Here is a 23,319-nt window from a genome sequence, read left to right as displayed (position 1 = left end):
CATAGAGGGGAGACCTTTGCTTAACGCTACACTATACACTCATAGCGAAGGGGCACCGCAGTTTTTCGCAGCCTATCGGGGAGTTAAAATTCTGTTTCCTCAGTGCCTCTTGCCGCGGGGCGAGCGGCTGAGTGCAGGCGGCGCAGACACCCGGGACTCCCGGTGTCCTCCCCTCCCGGGTTAGGGCCTGCGGGCGCGGGAGGCGGAGCTCCCGAGGGGCGGTGGTGGCTGTCCTTGCGGCGTTAGCCGGGACGCCGGCTGCTCCGCTCGCTTTTGACCCAAGCTTCTGTAGTGCGTAGGAACTGCGAGAGCGTCCTGGGCGCCTGCACCATGCTGTCCCGAGCGGCCTTCAGGTGAGAGGCGCCCGCCGGGGTTGCGGCCTTGGCCCCCACAGGCAGAGGGGCTCGGGGGTGGGCCGGGCAGGTGCGCTCAGTACGGCGCCCTCTCCCCCAGCGGGCCGGTTGGTGGCCTCGGCCCCGCGCGCTGTTCCCTCCGCTCCCTCCCTTGCGCGCGCGGGACTGGGCGGGTTCGTGGGTATCTCGAGCCGGCGGGGCGGAGCGTGGAGCGCGGTTTTCGGATTCTCTGGTCCGGGAGCATTGGGGTCTGCGCGGGGACGGATCCGAGGATCTCCCCTTTTCCTCGCCTCACGTTGCGCTCGGACGGGGAGTACACGATCCTGGGGGATGCGGCCGAACGTGGCACGTCCGTTCTTCCAAAAGCACACGTCCGGGCTCCGTTCAGGACAGTGAAGTTTGTTTAATGGAAAACGAACGTTTCAGTGTTCCCAAAAGCGCAACCAGCGAGAGAGAAAGGGATTTGTAAAGGACGCCGAGTGCATTGGTCCTTGTACAAGTTCATCCACCCTGGCGGGCACGCGCTGGGAAGGAAACTCGGGTCCAGTGAACCTGTATCATTTTTTTTGTGTCTTTCCAGCGGTAGCAGGAAGCTGGTACCGGCTTTGGGAATTTGGGGTTCCAGGCAAAAGCACAGTCTCCCCGACTTGCCATATGATTATGGCGCCCTGGAGCCCCACATCAACGCGCAGATCATGGAGCTGCACCACAGCAAACACCACGCCGCATACGTGAATAACTTGAACGTTACCGAGGAGAAGTATAAAGAGGCGCTGGCAAAGGGTATGTGGGATTCTGCTGAAAGGATTGAGAATCTGACCAAATGTGGTCGTGAGGGGTGTCTCCCTGGAGGTGGATCCACTCTACGTTTCTACCAGTTGTTAGTTTTTCAGGCATGAAAGGCTCTTCTTTTTTTTATGACATATCCTTATAGAATTACTGTCTTGGTTGATTTGTTCATAAACTTCTTTTATGGCCTCAGGAAACTGAGAATTCCATGAATGAACCCAAGAACATGAATTTTACTAAGTTTAAAAGTCCCGATTTTGTTACACGTATTGCTAGCATTGATGAATTGTAGATGTTTTTAAAGAAAGCTCTGATCTGTAGCTCATTTTTGCATTTTAGCAGTTGAAGTTAGTTCTAGATACGTTTGGGAAGTGTTTGGTCTCTGTGAAGTTCTGCCAGCCTTTGTAGGAGGACTGAAAGTGCCTTTCCACTAGGCACGGTCCAGGACACAAGCGCCATTCTTTGTCAGTGTAACACTCATGACCAAAACCGGCTTCCTCCACCAATCCTCCTGATAGAAGTAGGAAACGGAGCTTTTGTTGACTGCAACCAAAGTTTGTCATTCTGAACCACATTGTCTGGACAACATGGTGGGAGGAGATTGACAGCCTTACTGCCTGCTTTTGCAAATTCTTTGTAATTGTTGAGCCAACAGTTTCAGGCAGTGGTCACACTGATAGTAGGGGACTGTCTGCTTTGCAATAGAAACTGCATTCTTTGTCATTGCCCAGCATTTATGGAACTGGGAGTTCGGTCTAGGACTTGGAGAGTCCATAGCCCCTGTGCTCTCCATATATTCTGAGCTGCTTCCTGCGCTAAGAAAGTTTGTGGTCCACTTGTTTTCCATTCTGTGGGAGAGAAAGAGGCAGGAGTTAGCATTGTGATGTTCATTGCCAAAAGCAGTTTCCCAGCTGAAACAGTTCAGATCCTTTCCTGGAATCAACTCAGGGGTCAAAATTCATGAAGAAACTGAAACAGGCTTGAATCAATTTACTAACATTTATAATTCAGTTAAAATATAATAGGGATTCTGTCCCCCACCCCCACCCCCCCAGAGCTCAGTTGACAAAACCGTGCTTATGAAGGTTTTGTATTTGTGTCTGGAGTTGTTTGCGAATACTGTGTTTTAACGTTTCTATACAAAAATAGTACTGTCAGTGGTTTGTACAAGGAGTTATGACAATTGTGTTTCCAGACTAGATGTATATATATATATAGTTTGATAAGCTACAAAGTTAAAAATCTATTTACTCTTTAATATGCTTTTTTTTTATTGAACTTCCAGGCTTACAAAATGTATTGAGCAATATTTAGACAGGGACATTTGGTTGGCTTGTGGCATCTAGTGGAAAAGTCTAGTATTTCAGTCTGCTTGTATTATAGTAAACAGTGAGACAAAAAGAAGAGATTGCCACATTCTGGAAGATTTACTTGTGGCAATCAGAGGACATACGGGAAAAGGTTCTGTGATTTAGGAAATCATAAATGGGTGAAGGAAGCGTTAATCATAGGAGGGCTGGGGAATACCACGGTTGTGAAAGTATTTCCTGCATGGCAACATCTGATACCCGTGAACCTTTCTCCTCAGTATTTTAAAAACAGCTTAATTTCAGTCCTTGTAGAGTCAAGGTTGTACTTACTTAATGAAAGCTACCGCAAGAAGAGCTTTATGTTGTTATACTTTATTACCAGTATGTTAATAAGTACATTTACAGAACAATCATGCATAAAATACAGGATTCCTGATACCATCCCACTACCAATACCTTGCATTAGTGTGGAACATTTGTTACAATTGATGATAGTACTATTGTAATTGTACTGTTAAAATCCATAGTTTTACTTAGGGTTCACACTTTCTGTAGTATGGTTCCATGGACTTTTTTAAAAATTAAAAAAAATTTTTTCTCTTGTCATATATACAATCTACCATTTATTTCCTCTTTTAATCATTTACATATATATGTGTATATATATATATATATATATATATATTCCACTGCTGTTAATTGGGTTCACAATGTTGTGTTACCATCACTACCATCCATTACCAAAACATTTCCATCATTTCAAATAGGAATCCTGTACATTTTAATCCTTAACTTCCCATTTCCTATCCCTACTCCACCCCCTGGTAATTTATATTCTAGATTCTGACTCTGCAAGTTTGTTTATTCTAATTTTTTCAGATCAGTGAGATTATACAGTACTTGTCCTTTTGTGTCTGGCTTATTTCGCTCATGATGATCTCTTCATCCATGTTGTTGCAGCTGTTAGGACTTAATCCATTTTATGGCTGAATAATATTCCATTGTATGTATATACCACACTTTGTCATCCATTCATTGGTTGATGGGCACTGGGGGTTCCTTCCAGTTTTTGGTAGTTGTGAATAATGCCGCTGTGAACATCGGTGTGGAAAAATCTGTTTAAGCCCCTGCTTTCAGTTCTTTTGGATATACCTAGTAGTGGGATTAACAGGTCATACGGTCGTTTTCTTAGTTTTCTGAGGAACTGCCAACCTGACTTCCATAGTGGCCTCACCATTTTGCATCCCCACAGTAATGAATTGAGTATTCTTTTTTCTCACATCCTCTCCAACACTTATTTTCCTTTTTTTTTTTTTTAAATAGCAGCCATTCTATTGGGTGTGAAATAGTATTCATTTTATGGTTTTGGTTTGCATTTCCCTGATAGCTAATGATGTTGAGCATCTTTATATGTGCTTTCTGGACATTTGTATGTCCTTTTTGGAAACATGTCTATTTGTCCTTTGCCCATTTTTTAATTGGGTTTTTGTCCTTTTATTGTTAGGTTAAAGGATTTCTTTATACTGGATATTAATTGTGGAGTCCAAATATATTCTTCCATTGTGGAGGCTTTCTTTTACTTTTACTTTCTTTTTACTTTCATTGGTATATATATATATATATATATATATATATATATATATATATATTTCCAAATATTTTCTCCCATTGTGTAGGCTGCCTTTTTACTTTCCTGACAAAGTTATTTGATAATTTTGACTCATTTATCTATTTCTTTTTTCATTGCTCATGCTTTGGGTAGAAGATCTATGAAACCACCTCTTATTACAAGATTTATAAGATATTTCTCTATATTTTCTTCTAAAAGATTTATGGTCTTAGCTCTAATGTTTAGGTCTTTGGTCCATTTTGAGTTAATTTTTGTATAGGGTATGAGGTATGAGTTCTCTTTCATTCTTTTGCATATGGATATCCAGTTCTCCATACACCATTTATTGAAGATACTGCTCTGTCCCAGTTGGGTTGGCTTGACTGCTTTATCAAAGATCAGTTGTCCTTAGATGAGGGGGTCTATTTTGAACACTTAATTTTATTCCATTGGTCAGTATATCTATATTTATGCAATACCATCCTGTTTTGACCACTGTAGCTTCATAATATGCTTTAAAGTTAGGTAGTGTGAGACCTCCCACTTCATTTTTCTTTTTTTCAATCTACTAAATTTATTTGGACATTTGTTCCCCCTATTATTTACTTATTTTTAATCCATATGTTTTACTCATCTGTCCTTAAGGTAGAAAAAGGAAGCATCAGACGCAAGGTTTTTACAATCACACAGTCACGCTGCAAAAGCTTTATCATTATATCATGTCATCTTCAAGAAACATGTCTACTGGAACACAGCTGTACATTTTCAGGCAGTTGCCTCCAGCTTCTCTGTTATGTCTTCACTAAAAAGGTGATATCTATTTAACACATAAGAATAACCTTCAAGATAACCTCTTGACTCTGTTTGGAATCTCTCAGTCACCGATGCTTTATTTTGTCTCATTTTTCTCTTCCCCCTTTAGGTCAAGAAGGTTTTCTCCATCCTTTGGTACTGAGTCCCAGCTCATTCTAGGTTTTCTGTCCCACATTGCCAAGAAGGTCCACACCCCTGGGAGTCATGTCCCACGTAGAGAGGGGGAGGGCAGTGAGTTTGCTTGTCGAGTTGGCTGAAAGAGAGAGGTCACATCTGAGCAACAAAAGAAATTCTCGTGGGGGTGACTCTTAGGCCTAATTTTAAGTAACCTTAGCCTATCCTTTGCAGGGTTAAGTTTCATACGAACAAACCCTGAGATTGGGGGCTCAGCCTATTGCTTTGGTTGTCCCCACTGCTTGTGAGAATATCAAGAATTCTCTACTTGGGGAAGATGAATTTTCCCCCTTTCTCACCATTCCCCAAGGGGACTTTGCAGATACTTTTTTATTCGCTTTTCAAATCCTGGGATTTATCAAGGCACCACTCTGGACAAACCTACAAAATCTCATGCCCTACTCAAGGTTCCATGTACTTATGGTGTTTAGTTAAGCTTTCCACATAAGTTATAATCCACTTCGTTTTTCTTTCTCAAGATATTTTTAGCTGTCGTGGCACCCTACCCTTCCAAATTTTATTGTTTTTTCTATTTCTGCCAAGTAAGTTGTTGGGATTTTAATTGGTATTGCATTGATTCTATGAAGCAATTTGGGTCAAATTGCCATCTTACTATATTTAGTCTTCTATTCCATCAATATTATATGCCCTTCTATTTATTTAGGTCTTCTATGATTTCTTTAGCAATTTCTTATAGTTTTCTGTATATGGGTCTTTTGAGGCCTTGGTTAAATTTGTTCCTAAATATTTGTTTCTTTTGGTTGCTGTTGTAAATGGAACTTTTTTCTTGATTTCGTTCTCAGATTGCTCATTACTATTGTATGGAAACACTTCTGATTTTGGGGTGTTGATCTTGTACCCTACCACTTTGCTGTATTCATTTATTAGCTGTAGTAGCTTCACTGTAGAATTTTTGGAATTTTCAGCAAATGATACCAGGTCATCTGCAAATAGAGTTTTCCATTTGGATGTGTTTTTTTTTCCTTATGTAATTGCTCTAGCTAGAGTTTCCAGCACAATGTTGAACAACAGTGTGTCAGTGGGCAGCCTTGTCTTGTTTCTGATCTTAGATGGAAAACTTTCAGTCTTTCCCCATTGAGTATAATGTTAGTTGTGGGTTTTTCACGTATTCCCTTTATCATATTGAGGAAGTTTCCTTCTATTCCTATCCTTTGAAGTGTTTTCATCGAGAAAGGATGTTGAATTTTTGTCAAATGCCTTTTTCTGCATCAATTGAGATGATCATGTGGGTTTTCCACCTTTGGTTTATTGATATGGTATATTACATTAATTTTCTTGTGTTGAACCAGCCTTGCATTCCTGGAATAAATCCCACTTGATTGTGGTATCTAAGTCTTTTAATGTGCTGCTGGATTCAATTTGCAAGTATTTTGTTGAGGATTTTTGCATCTATATTCATTAAAGAGATTGGTCTGTAATTGTGTTTTCTTGTAGTTTCCTTGTCTGTCTTTGGTATTAGAGTGATGTTGGTGTCACAGAATAAGGTAGCTTTTCCTCCTCTTCAATTTTTTTGAAGAGTTTATGAAGGATTGGTACTAATTCTTGAATGCTTGGTAGAATTCGTAAGTGAAGCTTTGTGGTCCTGGACTTTTGTTTTTTGGGAGCTTCTTAATGACTAATATATTCTGTTTACTTGTGATTGGTTTGTTGAGGTCGTAGGTTTCTTCTCAAGTTAGTGTTGGTCTTGCTTTTCTCGGAAGTTGCCCATTTTGTCTGCGTTGTCTAGTTTATTAGCATATGGCTGCTCATAGTATCCTCTCATTATCGCCTTTATTTCTGCCTGGCCAATAGTTATGTCCCTTCTCCCATTTTTAATTTTATTTATTTGCATCTTTTTTCTTTTTTATTAGCCGATTTTTTCCCCCATTGATTTTTATTGACTTTCTCAAAGAAGCGACTTTGGGTTTTGTTGATTTTCTCATTTTCAATTTAATTTATTTCTGCTCTAATCTTTGTTATTTCTTTCCTTTTGTTTACTGTGGCGTTAGTTTGCTGTTCTTTCTCTAGTTTGTCAGGTGAACAGTTAATTCCTTCATTTTTGCTTTTCTTTTTTTTTTCAGTTAATAAAGCCAATCAACATACAATATGAGCTTTCTTTTTTTCATCACATAGTTGTATATTCATCATCATGATCATTTCTTAGAACATTTGCATCAATTCAGAAAAAGAAATAAAAAGAAAACATAAAAAAATTTATGCATACCATACCCCTTACCCCTCCCTTTCACTGATCACTAGCATTTCAATCTACTAAATTTATTTTAACATTTGTTCCCCCATTATTTATTTATTTATTTTTAATCCATATGTTTTACTCATCTGTCCATAAGGTAGATAAAAGGAGCATCAAATGCAAGGTTTTCACAATCACAGTCACATTTTGAAAGCTATGTCATTATTCAATCATTTTCAAGAAGCATGGCTACTGAAACACAGCTCTACATTTTCAGGCAGTTCCCTCCAGCCTCTCTGTTACGCCTTGACTAAAAAGGTGATATCTAGTTAATGCGTAAGAATAACCTACAGGATAACCTCTCGAGTTTGTTTTGAATATTTCAGCCATTGACACTTTGTCTCATTTTACTCTTCCCCCTTTTGGTCAAGAAGATTTTCTCAATCCCTTGGTGCTGAGTCCCAGCTTATTCTAAGGTTTCTGTCCATCATTGCCAGGAAGATCCCTGGGAGTCATATCTCATGTAGAGATGGGGGAGGGCAGTGAGTTTGCTTATCGTGTTGGCTGAGAGAGAGAGGTCACATCTGAACAACAAGCAAGGTTTTCATGGGGGTGACTCTTAGGCCTAATTTTAAGTAGGCTTAGCCTATCCTTTGTGGGGTTAAGTTTCATATGAGCAACCCCCAAGATTGGGGGTTCAGCATATTGCTTTGGTTGTCCCCACAGCTTGTGAGAGTGTCGAGAATTCTCCACTTGGGGAAATTGAGTTTTCCTTCTTTCTCACCATTCCCCCAAGGGGACTTTGCAAATACTTTTATTCACTGTTCAGATCCTTCTGGAATTTATTGAGGCATTACTCTGGATAAACCTACAAAATCTCATGCCCTACTCAAGATTCCATGTACTTACGGTGTTCAGTTAAACTGTCCACATAAGTTATATTAGAAAATGCACTAGTCAAAATATAAATTTTGTATCAAATAAGCATTTTTTGCTTTAGTCTCACACATAAGTTAAAGTTTTAAAATATAATTACCATCTCTTTTCAACACCCTGTAGTATTGGCATTCCTTTGTTCTTCCTCATGCAAACCTTTTTTAAATTTGTACATTTAGTCACTATCATTGTACACTCTAGGTATTTCTAGATTATACCATCTCAGTCTTTATTGTATATCTTTCCTTCTGATTTCATTTGTGCCCCCAGGCCTCCTCCCTCTATCATTCTCACATTCTTGTATTTCTTTTTTAATATAGGCATTTAGGGCAATAAATTTCCCTCTCAGCACTGCCTTTGCCGCATCCCATAAGTTTTCTGTGCTGTATTTTCATTTTTATTTTTTGAGACATTTACTGATTTCTCCTGTAATTTCTTTTTTGTCCCATTGGCTGTTTAAGAATGTGTTGTTTAGCCTCCATATATTTATCTTCCAGCTCTCCACCTGTTACTGATTTCCACCTTCATTCCATTATGACCCAAGAAAGTGATTTGTATAGTTTTAGTCTTTTTAAGTGTATTGAGACTTGCTTTGTGACCCAACATATGATCTATTTTTGAGAATGATCCACTTACATGTGTTGTTATTATGTGCTTTCAGAATAGAAGTAGAAAACTGTTCCCTTTATGTAAGCTTTTTGAGGTGAGTTTCTGGCCTTCATTTTGTCTCTTCTGGTATCTTGTGAAAAATAAATACTCAGTGTTTATTGAACCAAAGAATTTCCATTTTTCCTGATAGTCACATAATCTGTAGTTTCTTGATGGCATGGAACAAAAATATTTTATTTCACCTATTTGTTTAGCAGGATAGAAAAGTTTTTGGTTTCCATTTACTTTCCCAGTGTTTTGGGAATTAAGTCAAATATTTCAAACATGATAAATTACTTCTTCTTATTATTTTTATTACAGAGACCAGAAAATTGCGTTTTTTCCCCCTTGGAAACTATATTCAATTTGATCAATCACCAAGCATTTATTGAGTGCCTACAATGTACAAGGCATTGTAGATACAGCAGTGAACAGAAGTCTTGACTTGTAGGAGGGAACAGATAAACGAGTAGATTTATAGTGTGCTAGATGTTTAGCACTGCTGATCTGCTAGTGAGAAAAATAAAATAGGGTGAGAGATCTAGTTTGGAGGTAGTGTAGAATTGCTTATTTATATAGTGTGATCTTTCAGTACAGTCTTTTTTTTGAACATATGAGTTTTATTTGATCTTTAAAGTATCACAAATAGGTCTGGCATCTTGTTGTTTCTGTTACTGGACAGCTCTCAGATCTAATTTGTCAGCCTGTTGAACTGTTCCTTTTTCAGAGACATAAATACCATTCTCAAATTTTCTCAGCTCTTTGTTTTAATTATTGTGGCTTGCTGAATCAGAGTAGCTGAATTTGATAAGTTCAAAGTCATTTCCTTTAAGAATTAAATCTGGGCTTGGGATACTGAACGAACAACATTTGGCCTTATTTAAACCCTGCAGTTGTATTTTTTCCCCAAGATATTCAGGTTGCAAAAGAGACCCACACTCCTGAATAACATGTTAATGAGAAAGTGAGCATGCACCTACCTCATCTCATAAGGGGAGCTCAGGGTAACGCCCTTGGTCATGTTCTGTACATGATTATATAAGAGTGCAATCTGTAGCCACTTCTGTCTGTCCGCCCCCCCACCCAACCCCATTTGTCCGCCCAAAGCTTCTTTTTCTTCTCAAGGAGACCGAGTTCTGCACTGGTGTGATTGAAGTCCCTGTAGGGTTCCTCTAGGGCTCTTCACAATAACTGCTCCCCTTCAGCGTGATGGTGATATTTTCTGAAATGTCAGCAGTCTGGTTCCTGAGAATAGCCTTCATTCCCGCAGTAGTGTGGAAAAGAGCTCAGTAAGTCCTAAAGGAAGAATGAAGAAATGAACCATGAGGCTATTGGAAAAGAATATTTCAGGCAAAGCCATGAGCTGTGAGCATCCTTAGTTTTTCATGTCAGTGCAGAGAGGCCAGTGCCATGGCTGGGCTGGGTGAGCGTGGGGTGGAAACGCAGTCAGAGTGGGTGCAGAGGGTTTGGTGATGTCCTCCCATGGCTGCTGTGTTGAGAATAGCCCATAGAGGGCAAATGTGGAAGCAGGGACCAGGGGGGAGACTGGCAGTAATGCAGGCAGGAGATGCCAGTGGTCTGGCCCAGAGCAGAGGAGGGTGTGATTGAATTCCAATCTGTTTTGTAGGTAGAGCTGGCTTTGCTGATGGAGTGGATGTGGGGTGTGAGAGGAGAGGAGTCAGAATAACCTCCAGGAATCGAGAATGCCCTGAGGAACAGGCACATTTACTGAAATGGTGACGGCCATGGGGGAGTAAATTTGGGAGGAAAGATCAGGAGTTCAGTTTAGACTGCGTTGAGTTTCTTATCAATGTAACATTCAAATATTTTCCAACGAGTAGTTGTCTATTCTTGAATATGAGAGTTGAAAATTCTCTGTATAGTCAGTGTATTGAGCCATATGTTTTAGCGTTCCTCCTTTTTCTATCATTCATTGTTCTATTAATTATTTCACCTGCTGAAATCTTTTCTATCTGAGAAAACCCTGAGCTCCTTTGAGGTCAGGAGTGAATTTTCAACTACCTTTCCAACCCTTGTTGAACCTCTCACTAATTGCTCAGCACATTATTAATTGAACTGAAAATCCACTAGGACAAATAATTTGGGGAGGGTCTTTTTTTTTTTTTTTAACAATCCAGAAATTGTGGAATTTCAGAACTAATAAAGATGTTATCTCTATAAGCTGGTCCACTTACCTCACATAGTATAGTTGAAAAAGTAAAAATGTTAAAAATATGTTTTTAACATTTCAGGTGATGTTACAACTCAGGTAGCTCTTCAGCCTGCGCTGAAGTTCAATGGTGGAGGTCATATCAATCATACCATTTTCTGGACAAACCTGAGCCCTAATGGTGGTGGAGAACCCAAAGGTTGGTATATAATAGTACAGCATTATCTATGTTTTATGCCCAGTAAGAATGATTGTTGATTTTCTTAATTTACCTTAATACTCTCTGATGTGTTTTTTATAGCAGGGAGTACAACAAAGTTATAACCTGCAAAGGGACATAAGTAAGAATGGATAATGCATTCAAGGAATTAAACCATCAGATTTTATACACATGCACACATAATATCACAGAGTGTCAACTCTTGGCTTAAATGTGCTGTATTTCAAGTTAAAGGAAACTTAGTTTTTAGAAAAGATGAACTTTCTCCTTACTAGCTCTAGAACCTGGACTGAGATCTAACCATTCAGTACCTTGCTTTCTTCATCTAATTAACAGGGCTGTTTTGAGAATTGCGTAAGTTAAAGGGTTTAGAATAGGGCCTTTTGGTATTATTTTATTATTCTTCCTTAACTGATAAAAAGTCAGTTGTCCCAGAAAACTTTTTTTTTTCCCAGATACCATATATATTTAAAACTAAGTATGAGAAAGTGCAAAGCTGGATGGTCTTGTTTGTTGTCGATCACTTGACATCTCACGTAGCTTGTGGATCCCAGACCACTTACTTATCTTCCTCACCCCGAGAAAGTTTGGGGATATAACTCTAGCTCTCCTCACTTGTTTCTTGGCTCCTTGCATGTGCCTTCAGTTTCTGTGGTTTGTTTTAAATCAGTGTTATAGAGAACTGTCTGTCTTGTGCACCAGAAACAACCAATTTCACTTGAGGTAAAGATGAATGGGGGAGGGCGGGGAGTAAGTATGCAAAGAAGGACAGTTTATATTTTCTGAGTTAGGTCTTCAACCTTAATACTTTTGTGAGTTACCAGAATATTAGATACACCCATAAGCATCCAAAAAGTTTTCGTGCTCTGACATTTTGTATTTCTTATACCACTTTATTCCATCATTTATGTTTATAATAGATGATTACTTTTAAACCAATGGAATGAGAGAAGCTATATTATTTTTGGCCTAGTTGTCTTAGTTGGTATGTACAATCTAGTATTTTATTCCATTTTACTACAGAATAAAAGGACTGTAGCTCTTAAAGTGTACCCTTAATTCAGTAACAGAAGAATGACTCTTTTTAAAACAATGTAGTTAACATTACAGTGAAACAAATAGCTATAACTTTAATTGGGACATAGACTAAATAGGGTAGAAGTTAAAGTAAAATTTTCTACTGGAGGGGGAAAAGTAACCCTGGTAACAAGTAGTCTCACTGGGTTACATTATGTCTTCTATATGATGATATCCATGATAATGTCTATGTATTTTAGGATGACAGTATTTTAATATATCTAATAAAATTGTCTATTTTAACTGTTAAATTTGTTCATGTATGGGTGTTTTTGGATTTTTTTGTAGGGGAGTTGCTGGAAGCCATCAAGCGTGATTTTGGTTCCTTTGGCAAATTTAAGGAAAAGTTGACGGCTGTATCTGTTGGTGTTCAAGGTTCAGGTTGGGGTTGGCTTGGCTTCAATAAGGAACAGGGACACTTACAGATTGCTGCTTGTTCTAATCAGGATCCGTTGCAAGGAACAACAGGTTAGATTTGAGATTGTTATGTATTTCTTTAGGAGAGATGGTTTACTATAAGAAATTTAGCTAGAAATAAGGAAAACTAGCTGTGTTAAACTTACCATGAACATACAATTTGAGTAAATCTTGACAGATGATACCCAGAGTAGAGTCTCTTATGTAAGCAAAAATGCTTTAAAAGCCCTTGACATTTTGCACAAGATTTTAACTATCTTATAAGCTATTAATATAAATGACTTAAACATAAATCCTGCTTCATTCTGCAGAGAATTAGTATCATAATTATGTACGCTAAAACAAAAACTGGAATTTCGTTAATAATAAGGAGGGAAAAAATAGAAGCTCAGTCTGACTTGAGACCTTGACTCTTACCCCTCTCTGCTAAGCACTGCCTTTTATGACTTGTTTTTGTGAAACTAAAAGTTAGGTTTCCAGATTTTGGCCTACAGTTATAGAAAATATTTAACTTGGAACCTCCAGGTGGGGCTTGCTCAGATCCTTTGATCAAGACTTACTGGCTGTGAATTTATTTCCTAGGGGGAGCTATGATTTAGTTTGAAAGTTTTAAAAATGAATGTTTTATAGCTGTGAGAGTTCTTCATTTACATTATTTAATTTCTAAAAACAGTGAATCTTTTTCCTTACTTCTTAATCCATTTTACTTGTTAACTTACTCTGTTAATTTTTAGTAAAGACCTTTATTCCCTAAGAGTGAAATTAGCTTTGGGGAACAGAACAGATTTTTTTATACCCCTCTGTGAGTGCTCAGGTCCTTTGGAAGAGAAGCTTGAGGTCATCATTCATCCCATAATCTTAACACCTTTACTGAGGCCCTTAGACCCCAGTGAGGAAGTCTAGGAGAATTGACTCTATGATAACCCTCTTGGTATTTTAAGAATGACTGTTAGAATACTGTGGTTAGTTGATTTTCCAAGTCTATTTTAATTTTTTTTTAATTTTTTTGCTATTTATCACATTTGCTTTCCAAGAATTAACTTTAAAATCTTTTTGATAGGGAATATTTATTCTTAGGCAAAGGTTCTGTATATATAAAAACTGAAAAACATGAATGAGAATGTAGTAAAGAATAATTTTGTGTGCCTAGGAAAAAATAACATGTGAAGTGAGAAGATGTAACTTTATGTGACTTTTTAGGTTGAAATTCATAGCTTCTGCTTTATTTTTTTCCTTTCTTCCCAACAGGTCTTATTCCACTGCTGGGAATTGATGTATGGGAGCATGCTTATTACCTTCAGTATAAAAATGTCAGACCTGATTATCTAAAAGCTATTTGGAATGTAATCAATTGGGAGAATGTAATGGAAAGATATGCAACTTGCAAAAAATGAAATGTTAACTATTTACATGTAAAGCTCTTTATGAGTATTTTTGTAACTGTAGAATCTGTAGCATGGTAATATGCCTCTCTATTGTAGCATTTCTGAGTATTGCTTATTGAGATATTTCACAAACAGAATTCAGTGATATAATTTCACATTTTAAAAGTTTGGGCAACTGTTTGAAAATATTGAGTGCTTTGATTTAGTCTTTTGATGAATTTTTTTTTTTTAGAGAGCTAAAATAGCCTAGGAGGTTATAATTTTCATCATGAAAGCCGTAAAAAATATCCCATCCCTGTACTCTGGGAGCCCGTAGAAAGGCTTTTATAATTGTTTTATTGCATTTATAGGAAGTCCAGTCTTTTGCCCAGTTACTTAACTGTAAAACCCAATGAAAATATTCAACTTTCAATTGAAAAAAAAAATTTTTTTTTTTTTGGTAAGTAATCCTCTGTATAGTATCATTTCTGATAGATCTCACCCAGTGGTCTCTAATTATTGATGGTCACTGTTAATACAATTTTATCAATTTTAAAAAGCATAATTTGTTAATTGAGAACTGCTTTATTAAGAAGAGGTAGTTATATATTTAAATTTGTTTGAAGGCAGAAATATAAAGACAAGTGACATTTTGTCTTCAAACATAGATATAGAAATATATATATATATATATATATATATATATATATATATATATATAATATAGAAGTGTTAAAATGGACAGATTAGTGCCTAGTTTATGAAATCAGTGACAGGAATTAAACCAGAGTTTATCTGGGTCGCCAGCTGCCCTCCCCCCCATTGTTCTTTTGGTCCTACTCATGAGCACCCCTCTCAGGGGAACTGGCTGCTCTGGACAAGGCTAGCTGTGTGGCTCTCTCAGGAACAGAAATTATTTTCCTTTATTTTTTAATGTACAGCCACAATAAAAACTTCACATTGTTTTGTTTTTTCAGTAAAGGAAAAGGTGTATTCATAATACAGCGAGACAGCATGTCAAATCGTGTTCCTGTATAGTTTTTGAAAATGGAGCTAGAGATTATTTAAATGTAGCAGGGATATTTTTTGTATTTGGTTTAACATTGTCATGCATTTTCCCATGTTGTTTAATCATTGTTCTAATGAGTTTTAATTGCTGTATATTTTATCAATTGGACATTTCCTAATCTATTTTAAAGCTGTATTACTGGATATTTCATTTGATCTCAATTACTTTTTATTGTCGAAAATGCTTTAATGAGCAACTCCATGCACACAGGCTTTTCCTTCAGTTGGAATATTCCCTATGTGTTTTTCCATGTAAGGTTTCTCTTAAATCTGTTTTGGAAGGATGTTTTCCAGTTTATTTTTTTATTTTTCATTTATGCCCCAAATTTTATTTTTCTATTTTTTTCATGGAAAAATGGAGTAACCTAACAGTTTCAATATTGAAGACTGAAGTTTTTAAAAATATTAAATTCAAGGTACTTTTTTTTCTCTTAGAATTCAATTAAGATAGTAAGCTTTTTGAATTGTCAAAAGTATTGATGAGAGTATTGGTAACTATATGTTTGTGTGTGTGCTTATGGATTGAAAAAACTTTTGAGATTCTGATGTTCATCCTTCATAAACCACAGTAAAGTGACTTTCATGAAGCTCAGATGGGCGTCATCTGCTTGACACTTGCCTATATAAACAAGGTAGGGAACTCTGTCTAAACAGACTTCTAGAAAACTAGGACCTTTTTGAAAGATGGGCTTTTGAATACAGATAGTCGTTGGAGCATGGAGCATAGTTTCTGTCTACTAAGCTGACATATATGCAGGCACTACTGATTTATATAAAGCTTTTTGACTCCTACCTACCTTTAAGAGTCTAAAAAAGTTGAAATTTCTTTGAGGCTCTATTTTTGCTTTGACTTCATATTGAGAGAATGGCGGAGAGAATGGGGAAAAGCATATTTCAGTTTGTTTTTCCCTCCGTGTCAAATAGTTTTTAAGAGACTAAAATACTTTAAAAAACTCAGCAGAAAACAAGACTTTAAGATTCTCTTTAGCCCTGTTTTCATAATAGAAAATAAAGTTGCAGTTTCTTCCATAAAGGAAAAGTGCTCCTCCTCCACAAGGGATCTTGGTGACCAAATCAGCACCCTCTGCTACCCCTGGATGCACTCCCACCTTCCAATGACCAGTGCTGGAAAGAAGCAAGGAAGCAAAACTAACACCATTTTTGAAACAGTCTCTGTTGCTTGATTGTTATGTAATAAACTTTGAAGCTAAGGGATTAAAATGTTATTGCAAACGAAATACTCAAATTCTTGATTTTGAAAATAAGCTTTGAGTTTCTTTTAAGCAGTTCTTGAAGAGTGACATCAAAACCATAAAATTTCAAGTGATATTTTTGTGTATCGTGATTTATAGCTAAAATTAGGGATAAATATGTTTTATTTTGTTTTAATTTCATGGTGAAATTACTGTTTGAGAAAGTTCTTCAGAGAATGTTTTAGAAATTACTTTCTCATTATTAGTCATGTCCTGATGATCCAGCAAGCTAATGTTCTGTCTCTAAGATATGCATCAAACCTCGTACACCAAAAATCCTATAAAGCCCTGGGTAGTTTTTGTGTAATTAGTCATTAAAGAAACAGTTATTTTCCTCTGATAATGATGTAGTTTTGAGTATTAATAAAAAAAATCTATTAATCATTAAAAGCGGTCTGCATTATGTGTGTGTCAAAACATGAGTTATCTTACATGCTTTTTCATTTTTACTGCTTGTGTGTGAAAGGAATAATAAGTGATAAGGAGTAGAAATTTTACTCTTAAAACTCAGAAGGAACATGAACTTTATTTCCAGTTGTATTTGTGGTAATATCATCTGATACTATAAAAGCATAGTATTTTATAAACTAAATTATTATGTTATTTTATATTCCAACATCTTAGAACATTCACCACATGTAGAACATCTTTACCTCCATGGGATTAAGAAATAATCAGACTTTTATGACAAAATGTATTTCTGGACTGGTGATATTTCACTTGCTCTGTAATGAGAAAAGTAGAGCTTCCCTACCCTAGTGACCTTTCCTTGGACGATTAGAAAGAGAAAGGGAAATGAGGTTGGCATGACTTGTGTTTGGTAAAGTCATGTTGGGTGCTATTAATTCCATGTGTGCTAATAATAGTAATGAGAGTGCTTCTGTTCTCAAGATGCTTCTGGAACACATTTTTAAAAATAAAATGGTTTCAGTTTATTTTGGGAAACAAATAATACTTGCTAGTCATACTATATTTGTGTGTCTCAGTTGCATCTAACACTTTTTTCTTAAGCTTTTTATTTTGAATTTACAGTACAGTTGCAAAAAAATGATATGAAATCCAAAACAGAACTCCAACATACTGCCCATCCCAGATAACCCAGATCCAGCAATTTTAACATTTTGCCACATTTAGTGTATCTTCATCCATCCATTTCTCTCCTCAATTTTCTGAGCATTTGAGAACAGGTTGTCTGCATGATGCTCCTTGTACACATATTCCTTCCATCTACTTTTCCTCAGAACAAGGGTATTCACTTACATAACCAGCTTACTTGCAATGATCAAGATCAAGAGCTTTTATACAAAGCTTTCAGTATATATCCCATTTTTTTTTAATATTCCAGTAATTTCTGTTGGGCCCTGTGATGGTTAGGTTCTGGTGTCAACTTGGCCAAGTGATGATGCCCAGTTTTTGGACAGGCAAGCACTGGCCTGACCGTGGCTGCAAGGATATTTCGTGGCTGGATGATTAACCAGAAGGCTGGTGTATTAAATCATTGGTTAATTGCATCTGTGGCTGATTACATCTGTGATCAACTAAGGCATGCCTCCCACAACAAGATAAGCAGGTGAAAGCTTTTAAGGAAGAAGAGACATTTTCACTCCTTCAGCCAGCTGGCCTTTCCTGTGGTTTGTCCAGACTTCATCGGAGCTGCCAGCTTCACAGCCTGCCCTGTGGGTTTTGGGCTCTTCCATTCACACGGTTGTGTGAAACACCTTCAGAAATCTCATATTTACAGATCTCTCCTGTTGGTTCTGTTTAGCTCGAGAACCCTAACGCAGGCTTTCTCCTCCATTAGGTCCAATCCAGGGTCATGTATTGCATTTTATTGCCATGTTTTTTAGTTGCTTTCTTAAAAAATTGTAGAAATGTATACAAAATAAACTTTACCATCTGTACCACTCACCCAAGCATAACGTTTGGTGGAATCAGTCATATTCACAATGTTGTGCTACCCTCACCATCTATCACCAGAACTTTCCCATAACTCCAAACAAGCCCTGCACCTATGATGCATTCAATTCCAATTCCCCCACCCCTGGTAATCTGCACTCTACTTGTCTCTGCATTTGCATGTTCTAGCCTTTTAATTTACGTGGAATCATACAATATCTGCCCCTTTGTGTCTGGCTTATTTCACTCAACATATGTTCAAGATTTATGCATGTAGTAGTGTGTATCAGGACTTAATTCCTTTTAAGGCTTAGTTTAGTCCATTGTACATATACACACCGTATTTAACTTATCCATTCATCTGTTAATGGACATTTAGGTTGCTTCCACCTGTTGACTACTGTGAGTGATGCTGCTGCGACCATTGGTGAATAAATGTGTGTCCAAGTCTCTGAATTCTGTTGGGTACAATTCTAGAAGTGGAATTGCCACATGTGGTAATTCTAAACTTAAATTTTTGAGGAACTGCTAGTGTTTTCCACAGCAGCTGCACCATTTTACATTTCCTTCAACAATGAGAGTACCTATTTCTCTGCATCTTTTCCAACACTTATTTTCCATCTTTTTGATAGTAGCCATTCTAGCGAGTGTGACATGATATCACATTTCCCTAATGGCAAATGGTGCTGAGCATTTTTTCATGTGCTTACTGGCCATTTGTATATCTGCTTTGAAGAGAGGGTTCGTCATGTCTTGTCCATTTTTCAGTTGGGTTGTTTGACTTTTTTTTTTTTTTTTTTTCGCATAGTGTAGGCAATGGGAATCGAACCTGGGTCTCCGGATGGCAAGTGAGAACTTTGCCACTGTGCCACAATTGCCCACCCTGTTTGACTCTTTAAGTTGAAGGATTTCTTTATATACTGGATATTAATCCTGTATCAGATACGTGGTTTCCAAATATTTTCTCCCATTGTATAGGTTGCCTTTTTACTTTCATGATTAAATCCTTTGAGGAATTTGATAAGGTCTCATTTATCTATTTTTTCTTTTGTTGCTTGTGCTTTGGGTGTAAAGTCTAAAAAAACATTGCCTAACCCTAGGTTATGAAGATGCTTCCTTTGTTTTCTTCTAGGAGTTTGATAGTTCTGTGTCTTATTTATTTATCTTTAATCCAGATGTTTTACTTGTCTGTCAATAAGGTAGATAAAAGGAGCATCAGACACAAGGTTTTCACAATCACACAATCACATTTATGAAAGCTATATCATTATACAATCATTTTCAAGAAACATGGCTACTGGAACACAGCTCTACATTTTCAGGCAGGTCCCTCCAGCCTCTCCATAACATATTGACTAACAAGGTGATATCTATATAATGCCTAAGAATAACCTCCAGGATAACCTCTTTTTTTTTTTTAACATGGGCAGGCACCGGGAATCGAATCCGGGTCCTCTGGCATGGCAGGCAAGCATTCTTGCCTGCTGAGCCACCGTGGCCTGCCCTCCAGGATAACCTCTTGACTCTGTTTGGAATCTCTCAACCATTGAAACTTTCTTTTGTCTCATTTCTCTCTTCCCCCTTTTGGTGGAGAAGTTTTTCTCAATCCCTTGGTGCTGAGTCCCAGTTCATTTTAGGATTTCTGTCCCACATTGCCAGGAAGGTCCATACCACTGGGAGTCACGTCCCACATAGAAAGGGGGTAATCTCCCTCATTTTTGAAAGAAAGTCTTGCTAAATGTAAAGATTTGGGTTGACAATTGTTTTCTTACAGCCCTTTAAATATTTCATAACACTGCATTCTTGTCTCCATGGTTTCTGGTGAGAATTAGAAACTTAATCTTTCTTGGATTCCCTTGTACATAACTTATTCCTTTTTTTAAACATTTTTTATTGTGAAATATAATTTGTATACAAAAAGTGAAAAAAAAATTTTAAGGAGCAATGATTTTCAGAGTACATTTTAACAAGTAGTTACAGAACAGATTTCAAAGTTTGGCATGAGTTACCATTCCATAACTTCAGATTTTACTGTCTAGCTGCTCCAAAACACCAGAGGCCCAAAGAAATATCATTAGAGTGATTCAGTAGTCACACCCGTCTGTTAAATCCTATCTTCTCTATTACAGCTCCTCACTATCCTTTGATCCTACTCCCAATCCATAGGATTCTTTGGGGTATGCCCAGTCGAACTTTTTCAAGTTGAAAAGAGATATTGACAATATAGTATAGGGGGATTGAATTAGTTGATATTCTTGGAGAGGCTGGCCCTTCCGGGTTTCAAGAAGTCTCTGTCCTAGGAACTCTCTGAAGCTTGTAAGTTTCAGCAAAGTAAACTTAGTGCATGAAATTTGCAGAGTCTCAGCGCCCTAGGTGTTCTTCAGGGTTAGCAGAAATGATGGTGGTTGGGGCTTGGCAAACCATGGCAATTAGCAATATCTAGCTGAAGCTCACATAACAGTAACCTCCAGAATAGCCTCTCAGCTCCATTTGAACTCTCCTAGTCACTGATACCTTATTTTGTTACATTTCTTTTGTCTCTTCTGATCCAGAAGACATTGTTGATCCTATGGTGCCACGGCTAGTCTCATCCCTGGGAATCATGTCCCACACTTTCAGGAAGACTTTCACCCCGCCTGTCCTGTTCCATGTAGGGGGAGAGTAATACTTTTCTTTGCAGAGGTGCTTAGAGAAAGGCCACATCTGAGCAGTTCTTAAGCATTATTATAAGTAGTAGCTTCTCTGCTACAGAAGTGAGTTTTGTATGGGCAATCCTAAAATTCAAGTTCTTGGCCTATTCACTTGGGAGTCTCTAATGTTTGAGAGACTAGCAAGGGTTTACCAGAAAGGTAAATCTAATAGATCTCTATTTTTTTTCCCAGTCCCACAATGGACTCTACCAATACTTTTCAATTATCACCCTACCATAGTCTGGGATATATCTGGGTATTACATTAAGCCATAGAGAATTACAAAGTCTTGTTCCCATTCTGGGTTCTGTGCTATCTAGGCAAGTTAGTTTATATTGTGTGTTACATTAAATTAAGTTCTAGACACAATAAACCTCTGTCTTTGGTCTCATACAGTAGGTGAAGCTCTAGAATACATGCACTATCATCCTTTGCCTCTATTCTGATTTATCTTAGTCCTAACCAAATCAGCTTCATTTTTATCTCTAATTAAAGCCCGATTACTCGCTCACTCTCTCTCTTTTTTTTTAAACAATTGCTGTTCATAGCAATTCTGACTTTCAGAGTTCTGGATTTCTGCCTCTGACAGGCAGTGGTGGCTCAGTGATTTCTGGCTCTGAGTATTGGGTGTTAGAGGTATCCAACGGTCCAGGGAAAACTGGAGCCTAGCTTGTGAAACACACAGAGCACAGCATTGCAGAATCTAGAGATTAGCCCTTCAATGCCACCCCCCACCCCCAAGGAAAAAGCCCTTATTCCTCTGTCTAGAGCTATCAATCCTGTTTCTCCAGATGAAACTGCAATGGAATGCCCTGAGGTACTTGGCTTGAAAGACACTTCGAATTCTTTTCATGACCTATCCCCACCACCCCTCTATTTTCCAGGCCTAAAACTAGACTAAAGTCCCAACAAGCCCCTAAAGGTGAGATAAAAGGTGTGACCCATGAGGAGGTACGCTATACTCCAAAAGAACTGTAAGAGTTTTCCAATTTATATAGACATAAATCAGGGGAATACGTGTGGGAATGGATATTTAAGGGTGTGGGATAATGGTGGAAAGAATATAAGGTTGAATCAAGCTGACTTTATTGATATGAGCCCACTAAGCAGAGATTCTGCCTTTGATGTTGTAGCTTGAGGGGTTTAAAAGGATGTTAACGGTTTGTTTGGGTGGTTGGCTAAAATGTGAATCAAAAGGTGGCTGATATTACCTGAGGTAAAAATGCCAGAACTGCTCTGGTACATGAGGGGATGAGGGGATCTAAAAGCTTAGAGAGACTGGAATTTTAGAATGAATTTATCATGGAAGACCTATTCATATACCAGGACTTTGCGGAATAAATTTGTGAGACTAATTCCATTGTCCCTGAGGAACTCTGTAGTCGCTTTTCTCTGTAGGTCAGATATTACTGTGGGAACTGCTGTCACTGAGCTGAAATCCTTAAACACAGTGGGATGATTAGACCCTGAGTTGGCTGAAGCCATGTGGCAAATTAATTGCCATAAACAAGGCAGTCATGTTTACCATAATGGACAGCAACCCAAAGCAGCAGTCAAAATAATCTGACTTGCAGAGACTTATGGCAGTCTACTAAGTACTAAGTACCTCTTCATGTTGTACCTCGAAGAAAAAATAGATGGGCAGTCTACTAAGTTCTTGTTTGCACTGTATCAGCAGAAGACTTCCTGGCCAAGTGAATAGAAGTCTAACTTGAATTACAGAAAGAGAGTCATGGCCTTGATCATTTCCCCAATTTGAGCCCATGACAGACTCAGATCCCCTTGAATGAGGGGATGGCTAGTACCTTTGGAGAAGGACTTTGTTACACTGCCAAAAATTTATGCAGTTAAACTTCCTCTCAGCTTTCTCCAAGGAAACCTACTTCCTTTTACCAGGGTAACTGTGCATTGCAGAAAAGGAAATGATCAGATATTTTGGGGTTGTTAGACACTGGTTCAGAAGTCACATTAATTCCAGAGGACCCAAAACATCACTCTGGACCACCAATCAGAGTAGGGGCTTATGGAGTTAAGGTAATCGATGGAGATTTAGCTCAGGTCCATCTCACAGTGGGTCCAGTGGGTCCCTGGACTCATTTTGAGGTTATTCCCCAGAATGCATAATTGAAATCAACATACTCAGCAACTGGTACAATCCCCACGTTTGTTCCCTGACTCGTGGGCTAATATGGAAGGAAAGGCCAAATGGAAGCCACTAGAACAGCCCCTACCTAGCAAAATAGTAAATCAGAAGCAATACTGGGTTCCTGGAGGGATTGCAGAGATTAGTGCCACTCTAAGGACTTGGAGTTTGCAAGGGTGGTGATTCCCACTACAT

The 23,319-nt window shown here is 38.0% G+C and overlaps 1 protein-coding gene and 1 long non-coding RNA gene across 2 annotated transcripts in view; one reads left to right on the top strand and one right to left on the bottom strand.

The window, feature by feature from the left end:
- The first annotated feature begins 207 nt into the window (after window positions 1–207).
- On the top strand, window positions 208–16,785 carry SOD2 (superoxide dismutase 2). The gene is made up of 5 exons (XM_077120754.1): window positions 208–353; window positions 934–1,136; window positions 11,079–11,195; window positions 12,582–12,761; window positions 13,959–16,785. Exons 1-5 carry the CDS (start codon window positions 331–333, stop codon window positions 14,102–14,104), a joined length of 669 nt encoding a protein of 222 aa, XP_076976869.1. The 5' UTR covers window positions 208–330; the 3' UTR covers window positions 14,105–16,785.
- The window catches only part of LOC143650218 (uncharacterized), a 46,855-nt gene continuing 33,414 nt past the window's right edge, over window positions 9,879–23,319 (bottom strand). Inside the window, exon 3 of the long non-coding RNA XR_013159444.1 lies at window positions 9,879–10,122. This is a non-coding gene — a long non-coding RNA (uncharacterized LOC143650218). The remainder of the gene's footprint in view (window positions 10,123–23,319) is intronic.

This window comes from Tamandua tetradactyla, chromosome 11 (assembly GCF_023851605.1).
Source record: "Tamandua tetradactyla isolate mTamTet1 chromosome 11, mTamTet1.pri, whole genome shotgun sequence".
In the NCBI taxonomy this organism is placed as follows: Eukaryota; Metazoa; Chordata; class Mammalia; order Pilosa; family Myrmecophagidae; genus Tamandua; species Tamandua tetradactyla.
The sequence above is the reverse complement of the archived record's forward strand: the minus strand, read 5'-3'. Positions and strand labels throughout refer to the sequence as shown.

Coding starts and splice junctions, on each gene's coding strand:
- SOD2 (XM_077120754.1), top strand. CDS start 331: ATGCTGTCCCGAGCGGCCTTCAG. Junction 354..933: donor CTGTCCCGAGCGGCCTTCAG/GTGAGAGGCGCC, acceptor GTGTCTTTCCAG/CGGTAGCAGGAAGCTGGTAC. Junction 1,137..11,078: donor TAAAGAGGCGCTGGCAAAGG/GTATGTGGGATT, acceptor TTAACATTTCAG/GTGATGTTACAACTCAGGTA.